The sequence below is a fragment of the Lissotriton vulgaris genome, chromosome 4_1 (assembly GCF_964263255.1).
Source record: "Lissotriton vulgaris chromosome 4_1, aLisVul1.2, whole genome shotgun sequence".
Taxonomy (NCBI): Eukaryota; Metazoa; Chordata; class Amphibia; order Caudata; family Salamandridae; genus Lissotriton; species Lissotriton vulgaris.
Window position 1 is genome coordinate 1354204192 of NC_141691.1, and position 22200 is coordinate 1354226391.

Below are 22200 nucleotides of genomic sequence, written 5' to 3' on the forward strand. Positions count from 1 at the left end.
GAACATAGTCGCACCATCCAAGGAGAAAGAGGCACACCATACGGCAAGCACTGAGATGTCACCGGGGCAGCCCAGGACATAGACCGGCGTTGTTTCCCCGGCCGCTGATCAGGTATACGCCCCAACGAGTCACTCATGTGTACTACAGAGCTGTCCAAGGCGATCTCTTGAGCCGGGTCTTCCGGCGTCTCCGCGAACGTAGGCGTAGCAGGAGCACTCTTCACTGACATAGGGGCAGGCACGTCAGCGTTTCCTTGAGATTGAGATGTATCCGTGTGGAATGGCGGGACAACAATGGCGGCCATCCTTCTGCCCAGATCTCGGGCGCCATGGATCAGGGCCGCATGCAGGGTCGCCAGAGCAGCCAATATATCTTGGGACGTGGGTTCATTTTCGTGCCGCCAGACCCCTGAGCATTCCCGCACAGCGGCTTTTTCATTCAGATGCAAGCTGCGTAGGAGGGTGACAGCTGCCATCTTAGCTGATCCGGCCCGTCCTTCTTCACCTCACCCCGGGACCAAGCCCCACACCCGGGCTAAACAGGATGTACAGTGCGGACCCAGAAAGTCTAGGCAGGCCATCCGGCGAAAACCACCAAAAGGCTAAACAAATCGCTGCCGCTCCTCGGGAGCCGCCCGCCGATTCCGGGGGAAGTCTTTTGTCATGCCTGGACACAAAACTGAAAAGGGGGCCAAATTTCAAATGCCCCCCTCAATCCTGCACTGCCACGCATCCCCACGAGGCACTCCGCTAGATGGACTGAGTCGTCACCGCCGCCATCGGCCCAGCAAACCTCCGGCGCCCACCGGCCGACTCCACACCTCCACCAATGGCCACTGTTGTGACAGTCGCGGCCGGCTGCTCCTCTCACTCGACACCCCGGTCCCAACTCCGTGAAGGCCGCAGAACAGTCGGGGACATTTCTTCGGGTCTGCCGCACGTAGAGGCCCCGGAAGCAAACGGTAAGTGAAGGTTTTCCTTTGCCTACTGAAATATGCCGTTACGGCTCAGGATAAGTGTCAGGATGTATGTGCGGGGCGAGAGGGCTCCGGGAGCCGAGCGTCTATGCGGCCATTTTGGTCGCCAGCTTGGCTCCTCCCCCCTTGTCTCCTCTCTTGTACACAGAGTCTCTGCATTCGAGTAGAGGTTCCTCTGGGTCCTGGGGTTTGACGTATCACTGAGAGGTTCAGACCAGCACCTCTTTGAATCCAGCAGTGTTTATGGTTTCTCCTTTTTTCCACTTTTCCCTGACGCGCTTTCTATCAGGGTAGTGAGTTTGTCTTTTATTCCCTGTGTGACAGCGTATAGGGGAGGAGGGGATCTGCAGCTCTCCATCATCCCTGCTGGTCATCTTAGCAGGTTAGTGGCAATTCTGGCTACCAGTCCCGACACTCACAGAGTCCCTCAGTGAGTGGGAAAGCTCTCATAATCCCTTAAGGACGGCATTCCCACAGTCGGGATTATGATGTCGGTTTCTGACAGCCTTTCCATTTCGGCTTTTCAGACATGGAAAGGCTGTTGGAAAGTGACATTGGGGGCCCCTAGCAGGGCCCCCATCTACCATGGCTGTACACATTTAGGTGCCTGCTACACTGTGGGGCGGTTTCCGCCTGCAGCACAAGCTTCCATTGAGAAATGTGAGTTTGAGACCGCACCATGTGCAGTTACATCCAAATAATGCGGTCAGAACTGCCAACCTGAGGTCGGTCGGTTTCCAATCTGCTGTGAGTCAGTTGGAGGCAACTCCGACCGACATCGCAATCAAGCCTATAGTTATCAAGAAGAATCTTTGATCTAGATAGAAGTAATTAAATAAAGTTAATAAATTTTACCTGATACAGCCTCATCTCATATTATATTGCATATTAAGAAAAACATTCACTAATTGTATTAACTACTGATGTATATAATGGAAGCAACCGGTTGACTACATTTACTAGAAGACCAGGCTTCATATGTCCAAATCCACTCATGGTTTAACTACAAATGTCTACCCAAATAACCTGATACATCCATTGTTTTGACTACTCATGTGAGTAGCAGAAACTATAAGTTGGCTGAATATTTTAAAAAGGCAAGTCTTCATATATCAGGCAGCATATTACATTTGAACACGTCTGCTAAATGCAGCACCTTTGCAAGAGGCACTAGTTGCTATCAATCAGGACATGAACAGCTAATGGCTTGGAAACCTGGAGCTAAGACCAATTGCTAGCATTAAGTGGTCTAGCATGGAATGAAAGTGAAAATAGATTGTATCAAAGAAAACAGTTTCCCAGTAAGGAAAGGCCAGTCAGAGGTGAAAACACAGCTAGGGTATGGACATTATGAGTGGACAGTAGGAGTGGTGTGGCTCACTGGTTAGAGGCGGCAGACCCGAGAGCGGGCCGGGACCAGGGTTCAAATCCCGACGCGGCCGGGTCGTGGACCAGGGTCAGCGGACTCGATAATTCTCGCCTCTGTGTCTACTCTAACCAGGGATCACACTCGGCAACTCTGGGCATTAGCTTGCCTCATCTCTACAACGGCCCCCCACATTCGCCGGGGATGCCTGGTTTCACCTTGGAGATACCCAGTAGGGACCATCTCACAGGGAAAGCCAGGACGGGTTCCCCAGGGGTCTACAGCGCCACGACGCCTCAGGGCAGCAGTGCGCTTTACAAGACACATTACATTACATTACATTATTATCAAACATTCTCACCTACATTAAACTGCTACAAGGTAACAGAGTGTCAATCAACATGCACTGTACATAAGTAGTCACTGTGAAAATGCAGCAGAGGCATAACAGGTGTATGTAGCCAAAGACTTCTCAACTCACCAAAACACTAACATCCCACGGGAAGAAGCTTAAGTCAGGGAGGATCTTCTCAATAAAAGGGATAATAATAATGAGACACCCAAGGAATTCCTTGTGAAGCTAGCATTCACATATATCAAGAAGAATTTATTCATGTTTAAATCGAACTCCAAACTAAAAGTATGGCAATGGGATGAAGCTTTACCTCGGAAACAGCTAATCTTTACATGACAATGTGATTGCTATTTGGCATGTCCCTTGAGGCATACCAGATAAACTCCAAAAACAACAGTTCCAGCAATCTTAAGTCATCAATGACTTTTTGACAAATCACAATTGAACTTTTCAGACCTGTGGATTAAAAATAACAATGGTTTTCTGAGTACTAGCCTCTACAGGAAAAACTACTGCATTGCACGTCTCTAGTTCTCATCTGAGAACATTAAAAGAGAATCTACCCAATTCTGTCAAACACAGAGGAATCACACAATGAAGGACACATACTTTGAGAATGCTGTAATATTTAGTGACAGGAATGTGGATTTAAGATAACCAAAACAATAGTAAAGCAATTCCATGAAGAGGGCTTGGTTCGATCCTAGTTAGCAACCCAAAACCAGAACGAACAACACACCCTTAACTTGTGTCATCACATTTAGTCCTAAGCCCAGAAAGATCAAGAAACTAATCCCAAAAAATTGGAAGATACTGGAAGACTTTCAGCTACCCATGCCACTGGTTGCCTTTAAAAAAGGTATAAATGTATAAATGTATGCAGATTCCTTGTGAAAGCAACTAGAGGCAACCCCTTCCAAGACCTCCCAAAAAACTGACTGCTATGCTAGGCCTGCCACGATTTTTGGTCACTTTAAAAATAGGCATTTTATTGTTTGCGGATTTGGAACTGACACTAAACCGGTCTACATGTAACGTTACCATAAAACAGAAGACATTCTTCAACAGCAACACAAAAACCTAATCTTTGTGATCACTTGTCCATGTAATGAACGTTATATTGGAAAATGATAAAGGAAACTGAGAAATCATTATTGTTCACTAAGGCTAGGTTGATTGAAAAACTGCAGACAGCTACATTAGGCCTCAATGAAATACGTGGGATCTCATGAGAAGGGAATGATTTTAGTAGCCAGAAGATGCACACATGATTATGCTTAACCCCTTCAGTGCTCATGACGAGCCCAGGCTCGTCATGCAGCACGGTGCTCGTGTGCTCATGACAAGCCTGGGCTCGTCATGAGCCGTGGAACGCTCACACGCGGGGCTAATTCCCCCGCTGTGCTGAGCGTTCCATTGCGCGGGCGGGTTCATGACGAGCCCAGGCTCGTCATGAGCACACGAGCACCGTACTGCATGTCGAGCCTGGGTTCGTCATGAGCACAGCGGCGCCTTGCGCGGCCCCCCTCCCCCCCCGCACCACGGGGAAATTAGCCCCGCAGTGAAGGGGTTAATAGCTGTATATACCTGTTATGCAGTTGTCTCTGATGCACTTGAATTCAGGTACACCCAAATGATAACAGTCTGAAAAATGCTGTTATTGTCATATTTTGCACCAAATAATAGATCATTGTACCACATTGATAAATTACACATATTCAGGTACCTCTATTCATTTATCACAATCACTAATAATAATTTGGGTATAATCTCCCCATATCATATTGACAATAATCATAATATCATAAGCTGGCTTATTATAATACACTGTCATGGTTTTTATGGTTCAGCATACACAATTATATCCCCTCTAAACTTACTGTTCTCTAATTCAAACCTTGTTTAATGTCTCACACTCGCTAACTCTGACGGGGATTAACCAAATGATATAGCCTCTGCATGTCCTAGAGCACTTCTTGGCACAATACCCTACAAAGTAAGCAGGATATACAAACATCACTGGGCATTCTAGTAAACGGCCAAGACCTTGAGGAAAAATCCAATTCTTAAACAAACTTTTCACCCAGTCTGGAGCGGATGGCATGCCTTGATCGTAAACAAGCCAGCATGAAGCTCTACTACTTACAATCAAGATGGCGTTCATGTTTCACTTAGGTTTGTGATTCACAAAAGAGAAGGGAGTGTGAGGTCCGAGGAGATTTAGGGATCTGAGAGGGCTAGCTCCCCAACCGAGGTAAATATCGCACACAACAAACCCTTTGGTCTAGGAATGAAATAAACTGTCACAGGGGGTGACCTAGCTATAATGGGGTATCCCTTTAAAAGTTCGAAATCCCTCACCCATCAAAGGTGCCTTTCTTCATCATTGGGAGTTTCCTCATTCCGGGATGCCTAGTCATGGCATGAGCTACAACCGCCTCACTGAGAGGGAGGAGCTCAGGGATGTTTTGTATTGAAAGTAAGGTATAGTACATACCACAACGATGAGCTCAAGGTCAGTGGGGAAAGCAGCGCAAAGGGATTTACCTCCAGATGCACGAGCACCCATTCTGCGAATTCCAATTTGCGAAAAATACCGATTCGCAAATTGAAATTCCCAGAATGGGATGCATCAAAAAATGCGCTAAAAAATGCAATTCACAATCGGCTGCAATCGCCGAATGCGAATTTTGCAAAATCGCACAAAAATCACAGAATCTCCTGTTTTTCCAACCCGAAATTGCGATTTCGCAATTACCGAAATCGCAAATTGCTATCTCGCAAATTGCGAGATCGCAAAAACGGGAAGTCGCATTTTGAGCACAATGATGACATCACAACCAGGAAGTAGGCAGTTCCCTTACTCATTTGGAACACAGAGCTGGAGAGAGGAGGAGGCACAGCACTGAGCTCTAGGAGACACCCTGCAGCCCCACAACAGAACAGAACATACATCCAACACCAGAATGTCCCAGGATGAAGCAGGATCCAGTGAAATTGGTAGGAAAAGAAAAATCAAGTTTTCTGAACAGGAGCTGGAGTACCTGATTGAGGGAGTCAGCAGGGACCATGACAAGCTTTTTGGGAAGCTATCCAGGAAGGTGCCCGAGGCTGACAAAAGGCGCATTTGGCTGTGCATCAGGGTGAAGGTAAACGCCGTAGGAGTGACCCAGCGGTCAATCGATGACCTAAAGAAGAGGTGGTATGACCTCAGAGGGCCTGCCAAGGAGCGCATAGCAGAGAGGCTGGGGGAGCGACGGTCCGCGGGAGTAGGAGTCCCCACAGTTGCCGCCAACACACCACTCGAGGACCTGGTTGAGGACACCATCAACCCTGCAGCCTGCGTGGGGGTCACTCAGCTGGACACCTCCCGACCCACACAACAATCACAAGGTAAGAGCCATGCAACTGCGAACCCGTCCCCTAACAATGCCCATGCCCGCAGAGCTAGCCATTTGATAACCCCAGTAATGCAGTCCATGCACATCAGAAACACCCTATTGCATTGTGGGACCTGTAGTGTGACAATAGTTCCCTGATAGCAACACACAGGCAGAAACTGTCAAGTGAAACATATCCCTAAAGCCAGTCAGGGAATGCAAGCCTGCATTCATGTTGCAACATCCCATGTGCAAGATTCATATAATTAATCATGCACCCATTTACATCACAGGTGCAGCAGAAGCAGAGACCACAGACAGTGAGGCACTCCATATCGAGGAGACCCCAGAGGAGACGGAGGGAGAGAGCCATCCTGCCCCATAACCTGGACCGTCACACACACCTGCACCTGCACCAGTACCACCACCTCCCCATGCAGACAGTTAAACCCCTGCTGCCACAGGAGGAGTACAACCACCCCAGGCATCACGCATGGCAGTGGAACATGCCCCACCACCACCCAGGAGGCAGACACGCCGCACAGCCACTGTGCGGTCGCAGGCAAGCGGCCGGTTGAGGCAGCAGTGCAACGTGGCCACATGAGCAGACAGGGAGCAACAGGCCCAAGATCCAGGGTTAGGGATCAAACGCCGGATGCTAGCTGTGCACCGCAGCAGGCACAGCACATGGCAGCCATGCAGCTGCAGCTGTACAAGACTACACGCAATGTCAATCAGCTCACCGAAAGTGTGCAGGAGTTAACGGCTGCAGTGAAGGAGAACAGCCAACTGATGGTGGCGCAGCAGGACATCACCCGCTGCCGCCACCGCCAGCTGCTGACCCGGCTATCAGCATATACCCGGTCGAACCACCTGATCGGGAATGCAACATCCCAACCGTCACGCCGGTCCCTGGCAATGCAAATCCAAATGGTGCAATGCTGGCAGGATGTTGCAAGGGCCCTGGAGCAGGTCACCACAGCAGTCCAAAGCCAACAGGTGTGTGGCCATGGCCATGCAAGGGGGGGTGATGATGCCAGTGAGGGCACATCCAGCCTGAGAAGCCTGTCTGTGCCGGTGGTACCAGAACGGCGCTGCAGTACCAGGCCCAGTGCAGCATCACAGCCGGACACTGCCGACGTGGATTTGGAGAGGCGACAGGGTGCCTCCGGCAGGAGGCACCAGTGAATGACTGAACATTAGCAGCAGTGCCATGCTGATGTACCAAGCACGCCTGCTCTGCATTCAAGAGGCTGTATAACGCAATACAGTAGTTATGTTATTTGAAAAAACAAAAAAAGTTATAGATCTTGTTCAGCAAAAGAATAAGAATTTATTTTGAACGCAAATCTTACTCATGTCATTATTTCATGTGGCATGCATGAGTGCAGTGTTGTGTGAGGGGTATGGGTGCACTTGAAATAGTTCAGTGTGATGTTGTTGCGGCGCCTGTGTCCTTCTGCAGGATTCTTCCCGCGTGCATGATGCACATGTGCAGGTGGCTGGTTGTCCCCATCCAACTCACTACCAGAGATCTCCACAGGTATCCTCCGCTTGGTAGCAATATTGTGGAGTATGGCACACACGGCCACGATGCAGCAGCAGACCTCAGGTTGGTATTTGAGGGCCCCACCAGTCTTGTGTAGGATGCGGAATCGGCTCTTTAACATCCCAAATGTCCGCTCAATTACATTTCTTGTGTGAATGTGCGCAGCATTGCAACGCCGTTTCTGTGGTGTAGCAGGGTTGAGGTATGGGGTGAGGAGGTACTCACGGAGGCCGTAGGCGCTGTCACCTGAAGGATAGGAGCAGAGGGTCAGTGTCTGTTATGTGCAGCTACATGGTCTTGACATACTGTATGTGGACATGTGTACTTACCTAGGAGATGTCCTTCGCAAAAGTCACCCCTGGCCAAGCGGGTGTGTATGCTGCTGTGCCTGAAGATGAACGAATCATGTGTGCTCCCCGGGTTTTGTGCCACCATGTCGGTGATGATTGTCTTTGCATTGCAGACCATCTGGATGTTGAGTGAGTGGTAGGACTTGCGGTTCCGGTACATGTATTCTGTCTCAGCGGGTGGGCAGATGTGGGTACAGTCAATGCAGCCAATTACATGGGGGAATTGCGTTGTGTTATAGAAGTCAAGCTTTGTTTGGTTTAAGTCCTGTTTGGTGGTTGGGAAGGTTATTTAGTGGTGTATCCGGGTCAGCATGGCGTATAGGAAACTCCGTAGGCAGCGTGACCGTGTGCTCTGGGAGATCCCCCTTGCATATGCAACTATCCCCTGGAAGCTTCCGGAGGCCAGGAGATGCAGGCAGCACAGGACCTGGACATGGGTGGGCACGGCATTGGTCCTCCTTGTTGGGTGCTGCATCAGGGGGTCAAGGTCTCTGATGAGCTTCTTTATCATTGCCCCATTCAGCCTGTATTTGGAGTAGATCTCCTCTTCAGTCTGGCCCAGGAGTGTTATCCGCAGCCGGAAGATGCCCTCCTGGATCCTGCGTTGGTTCGGGGCTGCAGCCTGGAGCCTCAGCCGCCTTGCCACGATGTAGAGACCTGGCATTGGTCCTACTGTGTCTCCTTAAGTGTGTTTGTTTAACCCTGCACCTGTTTCTTGTTTGAATTTTTTTTTTTTTTTTACCAATTGAACTTCATGGTTACCACCTGGTTTGACTTCTCCTTAAATTGCGACTCGCATTTAGCAATTTTGGTGTTTTTCACAATTTGCGATGTTTGATTAATTGAATTTGCGATTTATTTTCGATTTTGCAAAATAATTCACAGAATAAGTGGAAAATCGCTGTTACAGAATCGCAAAGTGGGTTCCACATTGATTCTGCCAATTTATGCTTGCAAATTCGCCATTTGGTGGTTTTTTGCTTCATGAATTGCGGGACCGGAAATTGCGATCGCAATAGCTGTTTTGCAGCTATTGCGATCGCATTTTCGGTTGATGAATCTATGGCTATGTCCTTTAAATGGATACCCCATTATAGGTAGGTCACCCCGTGACAGTTTCTTTCCTTCCTAGACCCAAGAGTTTCTCGTTTGTGATATATTCACTTAGGTTCATGGCAAGTACCTGGTACTAGATGAGTTGAGAAATCATCGGACCCCATACTCTTTTATTGTATTTTTCACAGTTAATACTTTTGTGCAGCGATTGTACTCTTGATTGACTCAGCCAGTTTAAAACGGTTTAAAGTTGGTACGTTTTTCTTGATGCTCATGAGTTTCTAATACAATGAGCAAGTGGATTTCCCACAAAGACGTGCAACTAAAAATGATCATGTCTCAGGTACTATGTACCTAATTGTACAGAATAACTTTATATAATGTCCATTAATGTTTAAAGCAGTATTTAGGTCAATAATGTTTACATCTAAATTTCCACTGTATGGAACTCCCAAGTTGTGATGTGGTAGTCTGGGAGTGGCTGTTCTTCTGTTCTCTGTTGAACTGTAGGCTTTGAAACTAAGACAACACAAAACAATCATACCTCCAGCTAGTGACAAGAAGTATCAAACAGCCCAAGGACCATGGTCTATAATATGTTAAAGACAACAATTAATGGAATTCAACAATACAGGGAAAAGCTAAGTTTGAAGAACTCCTTCATCATAAAATGTGATCAAAGTGGGATGAACAATTTGTACATACCGAACTGTTCAGTTTCAATTCTCTTACTTCCATTTCCATCCAGTTTGGAAAGAGAAGCTAAAATTGTGCTCTGGATGGTTTCTATGATGACTGTTGCTATGGTAGAGCGGTTCTGGCTGCTGAGATTGGCTGAAACAGAAATTTGCTCCAAAACCCGGCTGAAGCCTTCAGTCACTTTCTGTGAAAAGATATAAAGGTCTATCAGAAGCTGATTTAGTAAATATCTTTATGATAGTTCCACTCTGTCGTTAGATTCTCAGTTTGGGATCATACTTCATACTTCTCAAAAGAGTGACAGGTCAGAAATGCAAACTACGTGATTTTGAGTGATGATGAAAATCATGATAGTTAGATCTTGGTGTGCACTAAAACAATGCTGCAGAAGTCCTGAAATAGTTCAGATTTGAGAATTGTCAGATCATGTTCATATGTATACACTAAGAAGCCTACTATGTGTGGATAGTACCCCTGCTCTGTATGTATGGGTCCTGGTGACTAGTGGCATTTCCAGTCTAGTGGGGTTATCTGGTTTTAGGTCTATTCTTGAGGCTGTGATAGCCTAATGGAGGTTCAGATACTACCATAAGAGGGGGGTGTAGTTGGGGCTAACTGCACTTGGTCTCATTCTGACTTGGCACCAAACCAGAGCTCACAACCATAGATGATCAGGAGATTACTATAGCTCTCAATAAAACAGGAAAACAAGGTCGGAAAGATATGTTTTCAGCTGTCAGAGAAAGATATTTTGTAGGGTCTGCAGAAACAATTTGTTTTTTTTTCTGCAGAGAGCATCCTGTAGAATGGGTGCTTCTAGCCAGTTACACGGCTGTGTCATTGCTAATTCTTTTTTAAAAAAAATAACATCCTTTGCTTTGCCGTGCAAACTGTTTTTGTTACATTCTGAAATCCTTATATATCTAAATATTGAATATCAGCAATGATTTGGTCTGCGTTGTTAAAACTGTGCCAGAGAGTTATTTTTGGAGCAGTATGTTGGTCTTAATGCGCATTAACAGAGCTGTGTATGAGTGTCTGATGGGGAATTCCAAGTGTGCTACCTATAAGGACCTGTCAGTCAAAATACTTTATTCGGTTAGTTAAAACCATAAAAATACATACAATAAAATCCAACCTATGCATAAAATCATCCTACATGAATAATCATTCGTAAAAATCTCATTGATAAAAATATCACAACATATACATGATAAAAAAAACACAACACAACAGTTCATACATAAACAGCTGCAACTAAAAAATGTGCAATACTAAAACATTCAAGAGGACTGGCTAACATCTGGAGATAAATTAATGGCAGTCTTGCTTGAAAAAAGCCTTTGTCTTTTTATAATGGTAACATAAAGCATTGGTGGAGAGAGCAGTAGTGATCTCAGAACATCTTAAAATGCAGTGTGTCCTGGGTAGAGAAATTATCACAGGGACAAGGGTCCAATTCATCAACCACATGCAACCCTTGAGGTTCAGAAAGCAAATAACGTAAGAGATTTAATCGGAACCTTGTTAGGAGGAAGCAATGGTAGGGAATTGTAATTACAGTTAGATATGGCTCTAGTAGAGGTGATGTTTTTAATAAAATATGGGCCCATACAATATGTATAAGAAGCTCCCTTTCTTCATTTTCCGCATTCAGTAAACAGTTAGAGCAAGGGGTCTCACAGCGTCAAAAAATCAAAAGAGCACAGATTTGTAATCTAAGTATGTCCTAATTCATAGACATTGTGATTTGGAATTCTTAAGTATACAGATTTTTATAAATAAGCACATATTTTCAGGGAGTAATTAATTTTGGGTGTACTGTGTATACGTAACTGAATAACCATTAGGACCAACAAAAACTGTGTTGAATTATTGAAAATATAACTTGAATTTGTATATGAGGATAATCTTGATATGGGAGTAACTGATTGTTATTATCCTGGGCTATTACGTTTAGAATGGATATAGGCAGGTCATTATACAACAATGTATTTGAATGGTTTCTTGCACATATAAATTATGTAAAATAATGCATTTGAATTGCTTCGTGTATATAAGAGTAATGTTGATTTGTGCTCTTATGTACATTTTATTTTGTTTATTTGCAGCCCTGATGACGTCCAGCAAAGGGAGGAAACGCGTTGGCTGTCAAGATCTTTGTATAGTGAACATGAATATGTGTTGCTGAACATATTAGAATTTGGCTGTCAAGGGTTTTTGAAAAGGGAATATGAGAATGTGTTTTTAAGTACATTGGAATATTGGACAGGGAATATGAGAATGTGTGTTTGAGTACATTGGAATAAAAAGAGAAATACGTTGACTTCAAACTTACAACATGGCCTGCAGATTGTTTTTGGGACTTATTAATTGAGACATTGTATAGTATATAGACAAAAAAGATGCTCCTTTCTCTTTATTATCAATCAAGACTATATAACTTCTGATCGTGGTAGGGGCCCTTACGGGGGTGCCATTGTCCTTTGCCTGGGGCAGAGAGATGGGGGCTGACATCAGTTAGTTGTTAATGTCTAACTATTGTTAATGTCTAATTGGCTCGGCGCTTGAAATCGATTTTTTATCTTTATGTTGATCTCCGGTAACCCTCTTTCCCTTACTGACAACACTGTTGGAAAGCTACTAAGATATCCTAACTGATCCACCTTCCCAGGAGAGTAGAAATAAAACGAATGGTAGAGGTCCGATGCCCTCCAAAGGAGAATTAAATTCCAGAAAAAATCAACTCCCCAGCAAGGCCAGGTTGATCGAAGTTAATAACAATACAGTCATCCTCTTCAGTTTTTCTCCTTGAACCCACCCAGTCCACCCGTCTGGCCACAATATTATGTGAGGAGGCTTAGGAGCCTGACCGCAAAAGGTTACACCAATGTTTAGTTTTAAGTATTAGCTCAGAGGTGGATTCTGATAGATCAGCTCTCAACGGGGGACCGCCACCTGGACCGCTTCCAATGGTGCTACCTCAGGGGGGAGCTGAAGCCTACACACACCACCCTCCATGACTGTTGGTTTGGTGGAACAATGCATGTCAGGTCTGCCGGACAGAGAAGAAGGAGAAATTCTATCGAGTGACTGCACCATAGACGGTACTATGCCCCTTGAACAATCGTTTGAGCTTAATGTAACAGTGGTCCCATTGGGCAAAATTCAGGCATTATGAGTGACCTTTTTTAGCCTCACCAGAACACTGACCCATAGTAGTTCCTTGTGGATACCCATAGCCAGTAGGGTGTACATTATGACCAGGTTGGGAATCACTAGGACGCTGGTTTGGGGTCCCGCTCCTGTTATCTGATAGCAAAACATTTAAGTCAGCAATTAATGATTCTGTCTTACACAGCTTTCCCGTCAACCCCTCTAATGTTGTATGCAGGGCCTTCACAATATTTCTATATAGAGCTAAGTACATAGGTAATTCTAGCTTCTACTACTAGTTCTACTACTACTTGAATGTGACTACCCAATAGTTCCAAAGAAAAGTTTGCTAATTTATCCTTGGCTGAGGTACTCCTTTGCCTACACTCAAATTGTAAATAGAATCTTTATTTGTCACTAAAGTAGGCCCCCATGTGTAAGATGCAGCATTAGAAGCCCTTTCATTCCCTTTTTTAGCAGGTTCGGCCCTCTCAGGAGTTGGAGAGTCCACTGTGTGGTTATCTTCCACTGTAGTTAATGTCCTCGATAAGGGCTCACTTAGTACAGATTTGTCCCGACCATCGGGCTGCTTAGATTCCACAACCAGCCCTTCTTTCGCATGCTGCTTGGCTACCCTAGGTGAGGCTTTTCCTGCCCCAGTTCCAGCTTCTCTTCCGCACTCTGTATTTCCTCACACAGGGCTCCCACAGAAGATGTAAGATAAGAAATTAATGAGGCACAAGTTCTGAATTTAAAGGTGGATTTTCACTTACCCATACCTGGACTAAGTTGATGAGCAAAAGATGGAGGACCCGGCCCAGCCCCACCCCTGCCAGACACTGACGGGTGCAGACAGGCCCGCCCTTGGCCCAGGGCTCTTAATTCCCCATCAGGCTCTCCATCTCCTTGTTCCCAAGTCCAGCAGGGTGTTCTAGATGTGCCCCCAGTAATGGCAGGCAACAATAACACCAGGGAAACACTTGCAGGCCGGTAAAACACAACCCCCCTATAAGGACCTATTTACAAAGTGTGTGTTGGCCTTCATATTGGATTAATTGGATAAGTAAGGGGTGGTGTAAATCACTATTGTGGTGGGCTGAATTTGTGTGTGGATGCAGGTACTAAAATAGCTGGATTATTGCAGGTCGTACGTTGCTGCATTTTCTAATTAAAGTTCAGAAGGATGGTACCCAGGAATGATGTAGATGAGAATTGTGATTGCCTCACCACAGTTGCCTTTGAGTCCAAAGTTGGGTAAAGCAATTGTACTATAGGCTAAGGAAGGGTGTTGGGTTCATTAATTCATTCCCCAAAAAAAACAGAGCCTTTTCTTTTTTTGTATAAGTGTATTGCCTTTTCAAGATAAAACAACATTATCCCCTTGTTTTCGGTTTACCTCCTTTTTGCAAATACCATTATGACTTTTTATACAGTAAAATAACCATTTTATTCGCTCATACAAATACACAAAGATCGTTTGTCTCCTCTCCCATCCCGACTGAATGCATTGTAGGGTAGCTACACCTAAATCAGTTACTTTTGTTGCAATTGCAATGGGCTTATATCCGGGCTTGAGTCTATCTGTAGGGGTTCGCATACATGCTCTCTAAACTTGTTCCATTTTCCCCATATTCTAGACCACTTCTTGGGCATCCTCTGTGAGTATACACTGCTCTTTCGGCCACCCTTGGTATATCTATGTTGTTTCTCCATTGTTGGTATGTGGGGACCACACCTGAGCCCCAGTTCCTTGCTATGTTCCGCTTCGCTATCGTCATTCCTAGTGTCGCCCAATCCTGTAACCTTAGATTCAGATCTTTGGGCTCCCAGATGTTGAGGAGGCATCTCCTGGGATCTGGTGGGACGTCTGCCCCCCCACTTGTGAGATCGTGCTCATGACTTTTTCCCAGTAGGGTTGAAGTCGGGGCATTCCCATATGATGTGATATAATGTTCCTGGAAGTCCGCATTGTCGTATACACAGTGCGTCGGGCACCCGCCCCAATTTATGCATAGTAGTGCGTGAGTAGTACATGTGATGTAGGACCTTGAGCTGTATTAGTTTGAGCTGAGATTAGATTGCGCCCTGACGTTGCGATGCCAGCGCATCTTGCCAGTCTGAGTCTTCAATTTCCCGAGGTTTGTCTGCCAGCGTTCCTGCAGGGTCGCCGTGGGGTCCGGTAGGTTATTTATGATTTTGCGATATGTCTGGGAGATAGCCTTTTTGTGCATGTGGTCAGTGAGGAGTCTGTCTTCTAAAGGTGAGGTTTCCAGTAGTTGTGTCTCTGGGGGAATAGCGCTCATAAGCGTGTGTCTGATTTGTGTGTGTATCTGTAGATTTCGGTCGTCGCCATGCCGTATGTCTCTTGTAATTTTGCGAAAGAAAGAACCTCCCCTTTCACCCAAATATCCCCTATTTTGTTGATCCCAATGAGGTCCCAATTCCTGAACTCCTTCGTGTTGTGTAGGTTACCTAGAACAGAGCCTTTTCGGTGCTAATTTCAGCAGATGACTGTCCTTGTCAAAAGATAATCAATTTACTGTAAACAAATACTGAAATGAGCAAATGACTGGCTTGATTGTGCTCCAATCCAAGTGAAATGTGTGTGTCATAAAGAAAGCACTGAAGATTAAAAAAAAACACAAGCATAGTTCTTTGGGATATCATAATGTAGAATGTCACCCACGAAAGAGGAAGACAGATTGTCTGACAGCTGCTTACTACCACAAAAAAACGAATGACAATGCCCTACTACTTTCATCTCTGATAGGAGGAGCTGGTTGTCAATGGTATAATATACATTAGATAGACCAGAACAAATATGGCCAGCTACACCAGCCCTAAATACAAACGTTCAGAGGTCTTTTATAAGTGGTACTACTAACACTGACTCTATGTTTTCATGTGGGCTCATTTGACTTGACTGATCCAGGTTCCCACACATCAGAGGTGTTTTTTCTAGACTGCATTAACACATTAGATTACCTTTGGGAATTTTTAATCAGCCACTGTAAACCTTTCCTGGAGCCCATTCAGAAAATTAGTACGGTCTAATCATGGCCTTGACAATGCCTTGAGGCGATAAAAATTGGATTGCAAAATTAGTACAGTGGTGCGTTTTTGCAAAATTTATTATGGCTATGTCTTGACAATATTTTTTGCTAAGGGAGATTCTTTCAAATTTTTTGATATATGTATTTTACTGCCATGATAGGCAGGCACATTCTCTTTAATGAACTGCTTGTTGTGCAGTGGGCTATCTTGCGACTCTTTTTGCATTTGTCCCCCAGAGTGGGATGAATATAACACCTTTGCGTTGTAATCGCATGCATTGTAAACGCATGCGATTACAACGTGGTTGTTACAACAACCGCGTTGTTACATCGCAGTACATTACAATGCAAGTCGTTACATTGACTTGCTGTAGGGGGCGTGCTGGACGTATGAATAGTATAATTTACTATTCCAACTCCAGTCTGCCCAACAGTAGGGAAGGTGTTGGAATAGTAAATTATACTATTCCTTAGGTTAGTGCACCCCCTACAGCAAGTCGATGTAAAGACTTACGTTGTAATGTACTGCGATGTAACAATGCGGTCGTTGTAACAACCTCATTGTAATCGCATGCGTTGTAACGCATGTGATGTAATGACTGTTTCCCGAGTGGGACGGGTATTCCCTGACATGGGTCCCGTGCTCTCCATGACATTATTCCCCACTCCTAAGGCGGAAAGCCGGGAGCACCACTTGTTTTTAATCTGTTTGTATTTTTAACTTTTGTGCACTTACCCTGGTCACTTCCCGACCCTTCTCTCTGTTCTCTGCTCTTCCCGCACAGCCGATTAGACGCTGGAACGGTAGCGGGGAACGGGCAGAATAGCCGCCATCTTGGGGGAAGCCCGGGTTGCCGGTGCAGTCGCACGGCCACTCCCACCTTCTGGCACCATATAATGATCACTATCTCCCGGCCGCGCAGCGGGCGCGCCGGTGGCGCACCAAAGGCAAGCCCATCTGCACCCGTTCGTGCCTGGTCGGGACCCGGGGTCCATCATCATGCCCGTTTTTTATACTATTCTTCCACACAACTTCATGCCTGTCAGGGTGCCTGGCCCCTCAGATCCTCCATCCTTGCCCATATTAGAAATCTTGGCATATCTCGGCCAACTTTCCCTTTAGCGTTGTCCCCCATCCCGGGAACACATACTGCCCCGCCACCAGCTGCCCAAACAGAGTTTCCCTCCCTGTCCCTTTCTACCCCGCCCGCTGTGGCTACTGCCTTTCTTCTCAACACTCGCTCAGCGGCTAAGCACCAACTAGAGCTCTTCAATCTTTTGGACTCGGCTAAACCTGACCTTTTGTTTCTTACCGAAACCTGGTTCTCCCCTGACTCTCTGCCAGATGTCCTAGCGGCTCTTCCTGACTCTTATTATGCTCTTCGAGCCGACCGCCCTGCTGGGAAGGCCGGAGGTGGTGTGGCTTTGATAGTCCGCTCTAATCTCCAGTTTCAGCTTCTTTCCTACCCTTCTATTACTGCGATTGACATCTTAGTTGTTCGCTCTGTCAACCTTGCAGTTCCCCTCACTTGTGCCCTCTTCTATCGTCCTCCTCATACTATGCCTCATTTTATGCCTGCTATTCAGGAATTGCTAGCCACCATGGTGGTCAACAACTTCTCTGTCCTGATACTGGGTGACTTCAATTTCTAAAGATTTTACAGAGTCTCTTCACTGCTTAAACCTTACCTCTCAGATTCACTGCCCCACCCACATACACAGTCATACCCTTGACCAGATTTGGTCAGCCAATCTGCCCATTCCCTCCCTCACTGTCCTTCCTTGCACCTGGTCTGACCATTTCTTGATTTCCTTTTCCCTCGACCTTGGGGTCATTAACAACCCCCCCCCTCCAAAAAAATCTTTGGGCCCGGAACTAGAATCGTGTGAACTCCGCGGCACTTTGCTCTTCCTTAGCGGCTTCGCCTCCATGCCTGGCCGATGCCTCCCCTGACTCTCCGGTCGCCGCCATCAACAGCTGGCTCTCCGCCTCCTGCGACTTAGTTGCCCCTCTCCGACTGGTTAGAACGTGTCGTTCCCATGAGGCCAATAGATGGTTCACCAATGAGCTTAAGGCCCTTAAACTATCACTCGGGCAGGCCGAACGCCACTGGAGACGTGGGTATTGCCCTATCCTCAAGAAACAGTACCTGGCTCTCCTTCGCGACTATAAAAAAGCCATCCTTCTAGCCAAGATGGAATATTTTTCCGCTAAGATTCCCCTTGCGGTAAACAAACCCAAGGAGATCTTTTCCATTGTACACGATCTAGCAGCTGCTGATAGAGTCCCTCCCAAACCTACCCCTTCCCAATCCCTCTGTAATTCCCTCAATGCCTACTTCATTGAGAAGATTGCCATTATCAAACGTAACATTCCCCTGCCCTCCCCTTCCTTCTCCTCTCCCGCATTGCCCCCCACATCCTCTTCCCTTGTTCAATTCCCTCTTATCTCTAAAGAGGCATTCCCCACCTTGCTTAAAAAAGTGAAATCAGGGTCCCCCTCCAATTGTTGCCCTGCCCACATTCTGAGGGATGTCTTCGCCAGCTGCCCTGATCCCCCGCTAACTCTTCTTAATTCCTTCATCACCCAGGTAATTGTCCCTGTCTCTCTTAAATCAGCTATAGTCATTCCCATCCTAAAAAAACCTGGCGCTGATCCAACCTCCCTTTCCAACTTTCGACCTATTTCCTTGCTCCCACTCCTGGGTAAGATCCTGGCCTTTCTGCCTACATTGAGGAGCACCATCTTCTTGCTTCTCACCAGGCTGGCTTTCGCCCAGCTCACTCGATGGAATCTGTTGTCCTCTCCGTCCTTGATGAGCTTAGGAGAAGCGCTGACATCAACTCCCCCCCAGGCCCTGGTCCTCTTCGATTTGTCCGCCGCTTTCGACACGGTCGACCATTCCATCCTTCTCGATCGTGTCGGGGGCGCCGGGATTCGGGGGTCAGCCCTGGCCTGGCTTGCCACCTTTTTACAAGACCGCACTCAGGCCGTTCAGCTGGAGGGTTTCTCGGCTCCCTCCTGCCCTGTCTCTTGCGGGGTCCCCAGGGTTCCTCTCTCCTCTTCTTTTCAATCTCTATATCTATCCCCTTATAACTGCCTTGTCACAAATGGGGGTCATGGTATTTAATTATGCCGATGACCTCCAGCTCATCTTCATCCTTTCTTCTTCCCCTGATTCTATTTTTAATTTCCAATCTACTCTGATTTTCATCTATGATTGGATGAACCATAATCACTTAAAACTCAATCCTGATAAGACTGAGCTGGTTCTCACCAGTGCCCCCTCTAGCCCCTGGACTCCCGCTTTCTGGCCCCCAGTCCTCGGTCCCCCACCAACACCCTCTGCTTCAGTCAAAGCGTTGGGCATTAAAATCAGTCAAGATCTTACCATCCGTTCCCAGATCAGTACAGTTGTCTCATCCTGTTTCCTACCTCTCAGAGTTATACGTAAAATCTCCCGCTTCTCCATCGGCGCCCTCAAACTCATTCTTTTGGCCATTGATTCTTTCCCGCCTTGACTACGGCAATGCCCTATACGTAGGCGTTCCGGCGTATGAAATTCTGCGCCTACAATTGATTCAAAATCAAGCAGCACATCTTATCTATAGGCTTCCTAAGTTCCATCGAGCCACCACCCTGCTAAAAGCACTCCACTGGCTACCCATCTCCCAGCGATCCCTCTTTAAGATGGGCTGCCTTATCTTTATGGCCCTAGCTGGCACTGCTCCAGTCTTTATCAACACACTGATCTGCGCTTACGTTCCCAGCAAAACCCTCCGTTCCTCCACACAGATCCTATTGAATGTCCCTCGTTTTCAGAGGAAAACATTTGGTGGCATGAGGTTTTCTACCCTTGCCCCCCACCTCTGGAATTCGCTCCCCTTTACCATCAGGTCCGCCCCCACCTATATGGATTTCCGTAAAGCTCTTAAAACCCACCTTTTCTCCAAAGCCTATTCTCCATAGGAACCTCCCGGTCTCCCCTCAGCTATGTCACTTCGTAGCGCCAAGAAACCGCATGGTGTTAGAGCACTCTATAAATCCTTTCAACTTCAACTTCAACTTCACTGGAGTCAAGCTAGCCTGGCTGATGAGGGGTGTTACCTTGAAATCGATCCCAGGATGCTTGTTTCCGGTCCAGGGAGGACCTGGCCTGGCAGTTTGGGCTGGACTGTTCCCATGGGGAGCAGGGTTAAGACTGATTTGCCTATGGCTGGGAACAAACTGGAATGGCGTGGTGAGCAAAAGCAACAATGGATTTGGGCCCAGATCTCTGTACTGGGGGTGAATGTTTGAAATTGTTCAGCATTCCGTCCATCAATTGTTCTTTTTGCATTTTATGCCCCGAGTGGGACGGGTATGCCGAGAAGTGGGTCCTGTGCTCTCCATGCCAGTGGAGTCAAGATAGCCTGACTGCTAGGGGGCGTTACCACGATACTAGTCCCATGATGCACGTTTCCGGTCCAGAGAGGACCTGGCCTGGCAGTTCGGGCTGGACTGTTCCCATGGGGAGCAGGGTCAAGATTGATTTGCATATGGCTGGCAACAAACTGGAATGGCATGGTGAGCAAAAAAACGATGGATATAGGCCCAGATCTCTGTACTGAGGATGAATGTTTGACATTATTCAGTATTTGGTCCAGCAATTGTTCTTTTTGCATCTATCTTGCGACTTGGCACTGGATCACAAGGGAACCAGGGACCATATCATAACAGGTGCAAAAGTGCAGAGCAGAGTGGTGCGCCTGCTTCCAAGAAAGCTGTCAAAAGCACATACACTTAACTTAGACATTTTCAGAGCTAGAGCTTGATCTGTGGATGGACTAACTCGAAAACAGGGAGTACTGGTTGCCTGTTTTAACCCAGAGAATTTCCTTGAGTAGTTTTCTATAACACCTTGATCTTTGGTCTAGGATTCATGCAGACATATAAGCCAATATAAGTCAATGGGGTTTCATCATTTGGGTGCAGCACAGCTTGACAGCAATGATGTGGATAGGCTGATCTTATAAAAATGTAACTCTTTGTGGTAATCAAGAGAGTGCCAGATGCCTCAGTCCACGATCTGAACTTAATGAACTCAATTTTCCACATGGTCAAGACAAAAGCTTAGCGTCATCCTTCGGATAGTGAAAAGCGTTTGTTGGTGGGATAACAGACATTCAGTTATAGATTAGAGCTTAATAGGTTTTTGTTTATAAAATTGCACATTTTCAAATCCTACAGCATAGCATCTGGTTTATATAATAAAAGGGACATACCTGTAACTCAATGGTGGCATTTTTGTTCTCACACGAGTCCCTAATGACACCGTAGGTTGCCCCGAGCAAGGAACAGAAGGGATCCTATACACAGAGAATCAGGAAAAATAGACAAGAACATGTTAGGATTCAGATCTGATGAAGAGGCTAAGTCAGAGGAACTGGAAAAGGAGGGATGAGAAGTGACTGCAGCAGGCAGCAGACTCAGACATTGAATAGATCCTACAGACAATTCCAACCAGATCTAGTAAGTCTAGTTTTTTTTTGCTGAAGTTTACTAACTGATGATTTCACCTTTACAACAGTGCAACATACTTCACAATATTATACAAAGATTAAAAAGGGTATAGTTCATTACATAAGTCACAGACGCCATGTCTTCTTACACAGTTCTCATCATTGGCTGTAGATGGTATTCACTCTTCACCTTTCTATGTAGGTGAAAGAAATAACAACTCAATAATCAAGTATTGTAGTGAATAATGAGTTGGGAAGTGAGACAAAATATTACAGAAACACTAACCAATTCAAACCCATATATAAGTTGCTCTTTCTTTCAGCTAAGACATACATTTGTCAGTGGTGTAACAAGGGTACTAGGGGCTCTAAGGCAATCATGGCAATTTGAGTGCATTTCTGCCCCTTACAAGTATGGGCCTAGGTGCTACTGATTCTACTACATTATAGTTACTAGCCTCTTTCCTCCTACCTTTGTGAAGTAGACTGTTTTTGCTGCCCAGTATTTTTCTAGCATGACACTTGGATCCAGCTGACATATAGCTTAGTTGATAAAATTGTTTCATGTTTGGATTATTATATTAAATAACGAAATATTGAATTACTTTATTAATGTCTTTATTTATTGGTGAAGTGAAGGTACCACATGCCGTGTGAGGTTATGCTATAATAACATGGTATTGGCTGTCTAGTTTCACTTCTGTATTTGCACTCAGTTTTGCTATTTCAATCTGATTAAGTTTTACACTTCCTCTTT

At 45.9% G+C, this 22200-nt stretch overlaps 1 protein-coding gene and 1 pseudogene across 1 annotated transcript in view; one reads left to right on the forward strand and one right to left on the reverse strand.

Moving 5' to 3' along the window:
* ADGRE1 (adhesion G protein-coupled receptor E1) overlaps window positions 1-22200 on the reverse strand; it is a 273334-nt gene that overhangs the window by 177492 nt on the left and 73642 nt on the right. The window contains exons 5-6 of the mRNA XM_086917969.1: window positions 21207-21290; window positions 9739-9916 (exon numbers count right to left, since the gene is read on the reverse strand). Coding sequence (XP_086774095.1) covers window positions 9739-9916; window positions 21207-21290 — 262 coding nt within the window. The remainder of the gene's footprint in view (window positions 1-9738; window positions 9917-21206; window positions 21291-22200) is intronic.
* Window positions 6311-7266, forward strand: LOC147723975 (uncharacterized; annotated as a pseudogene).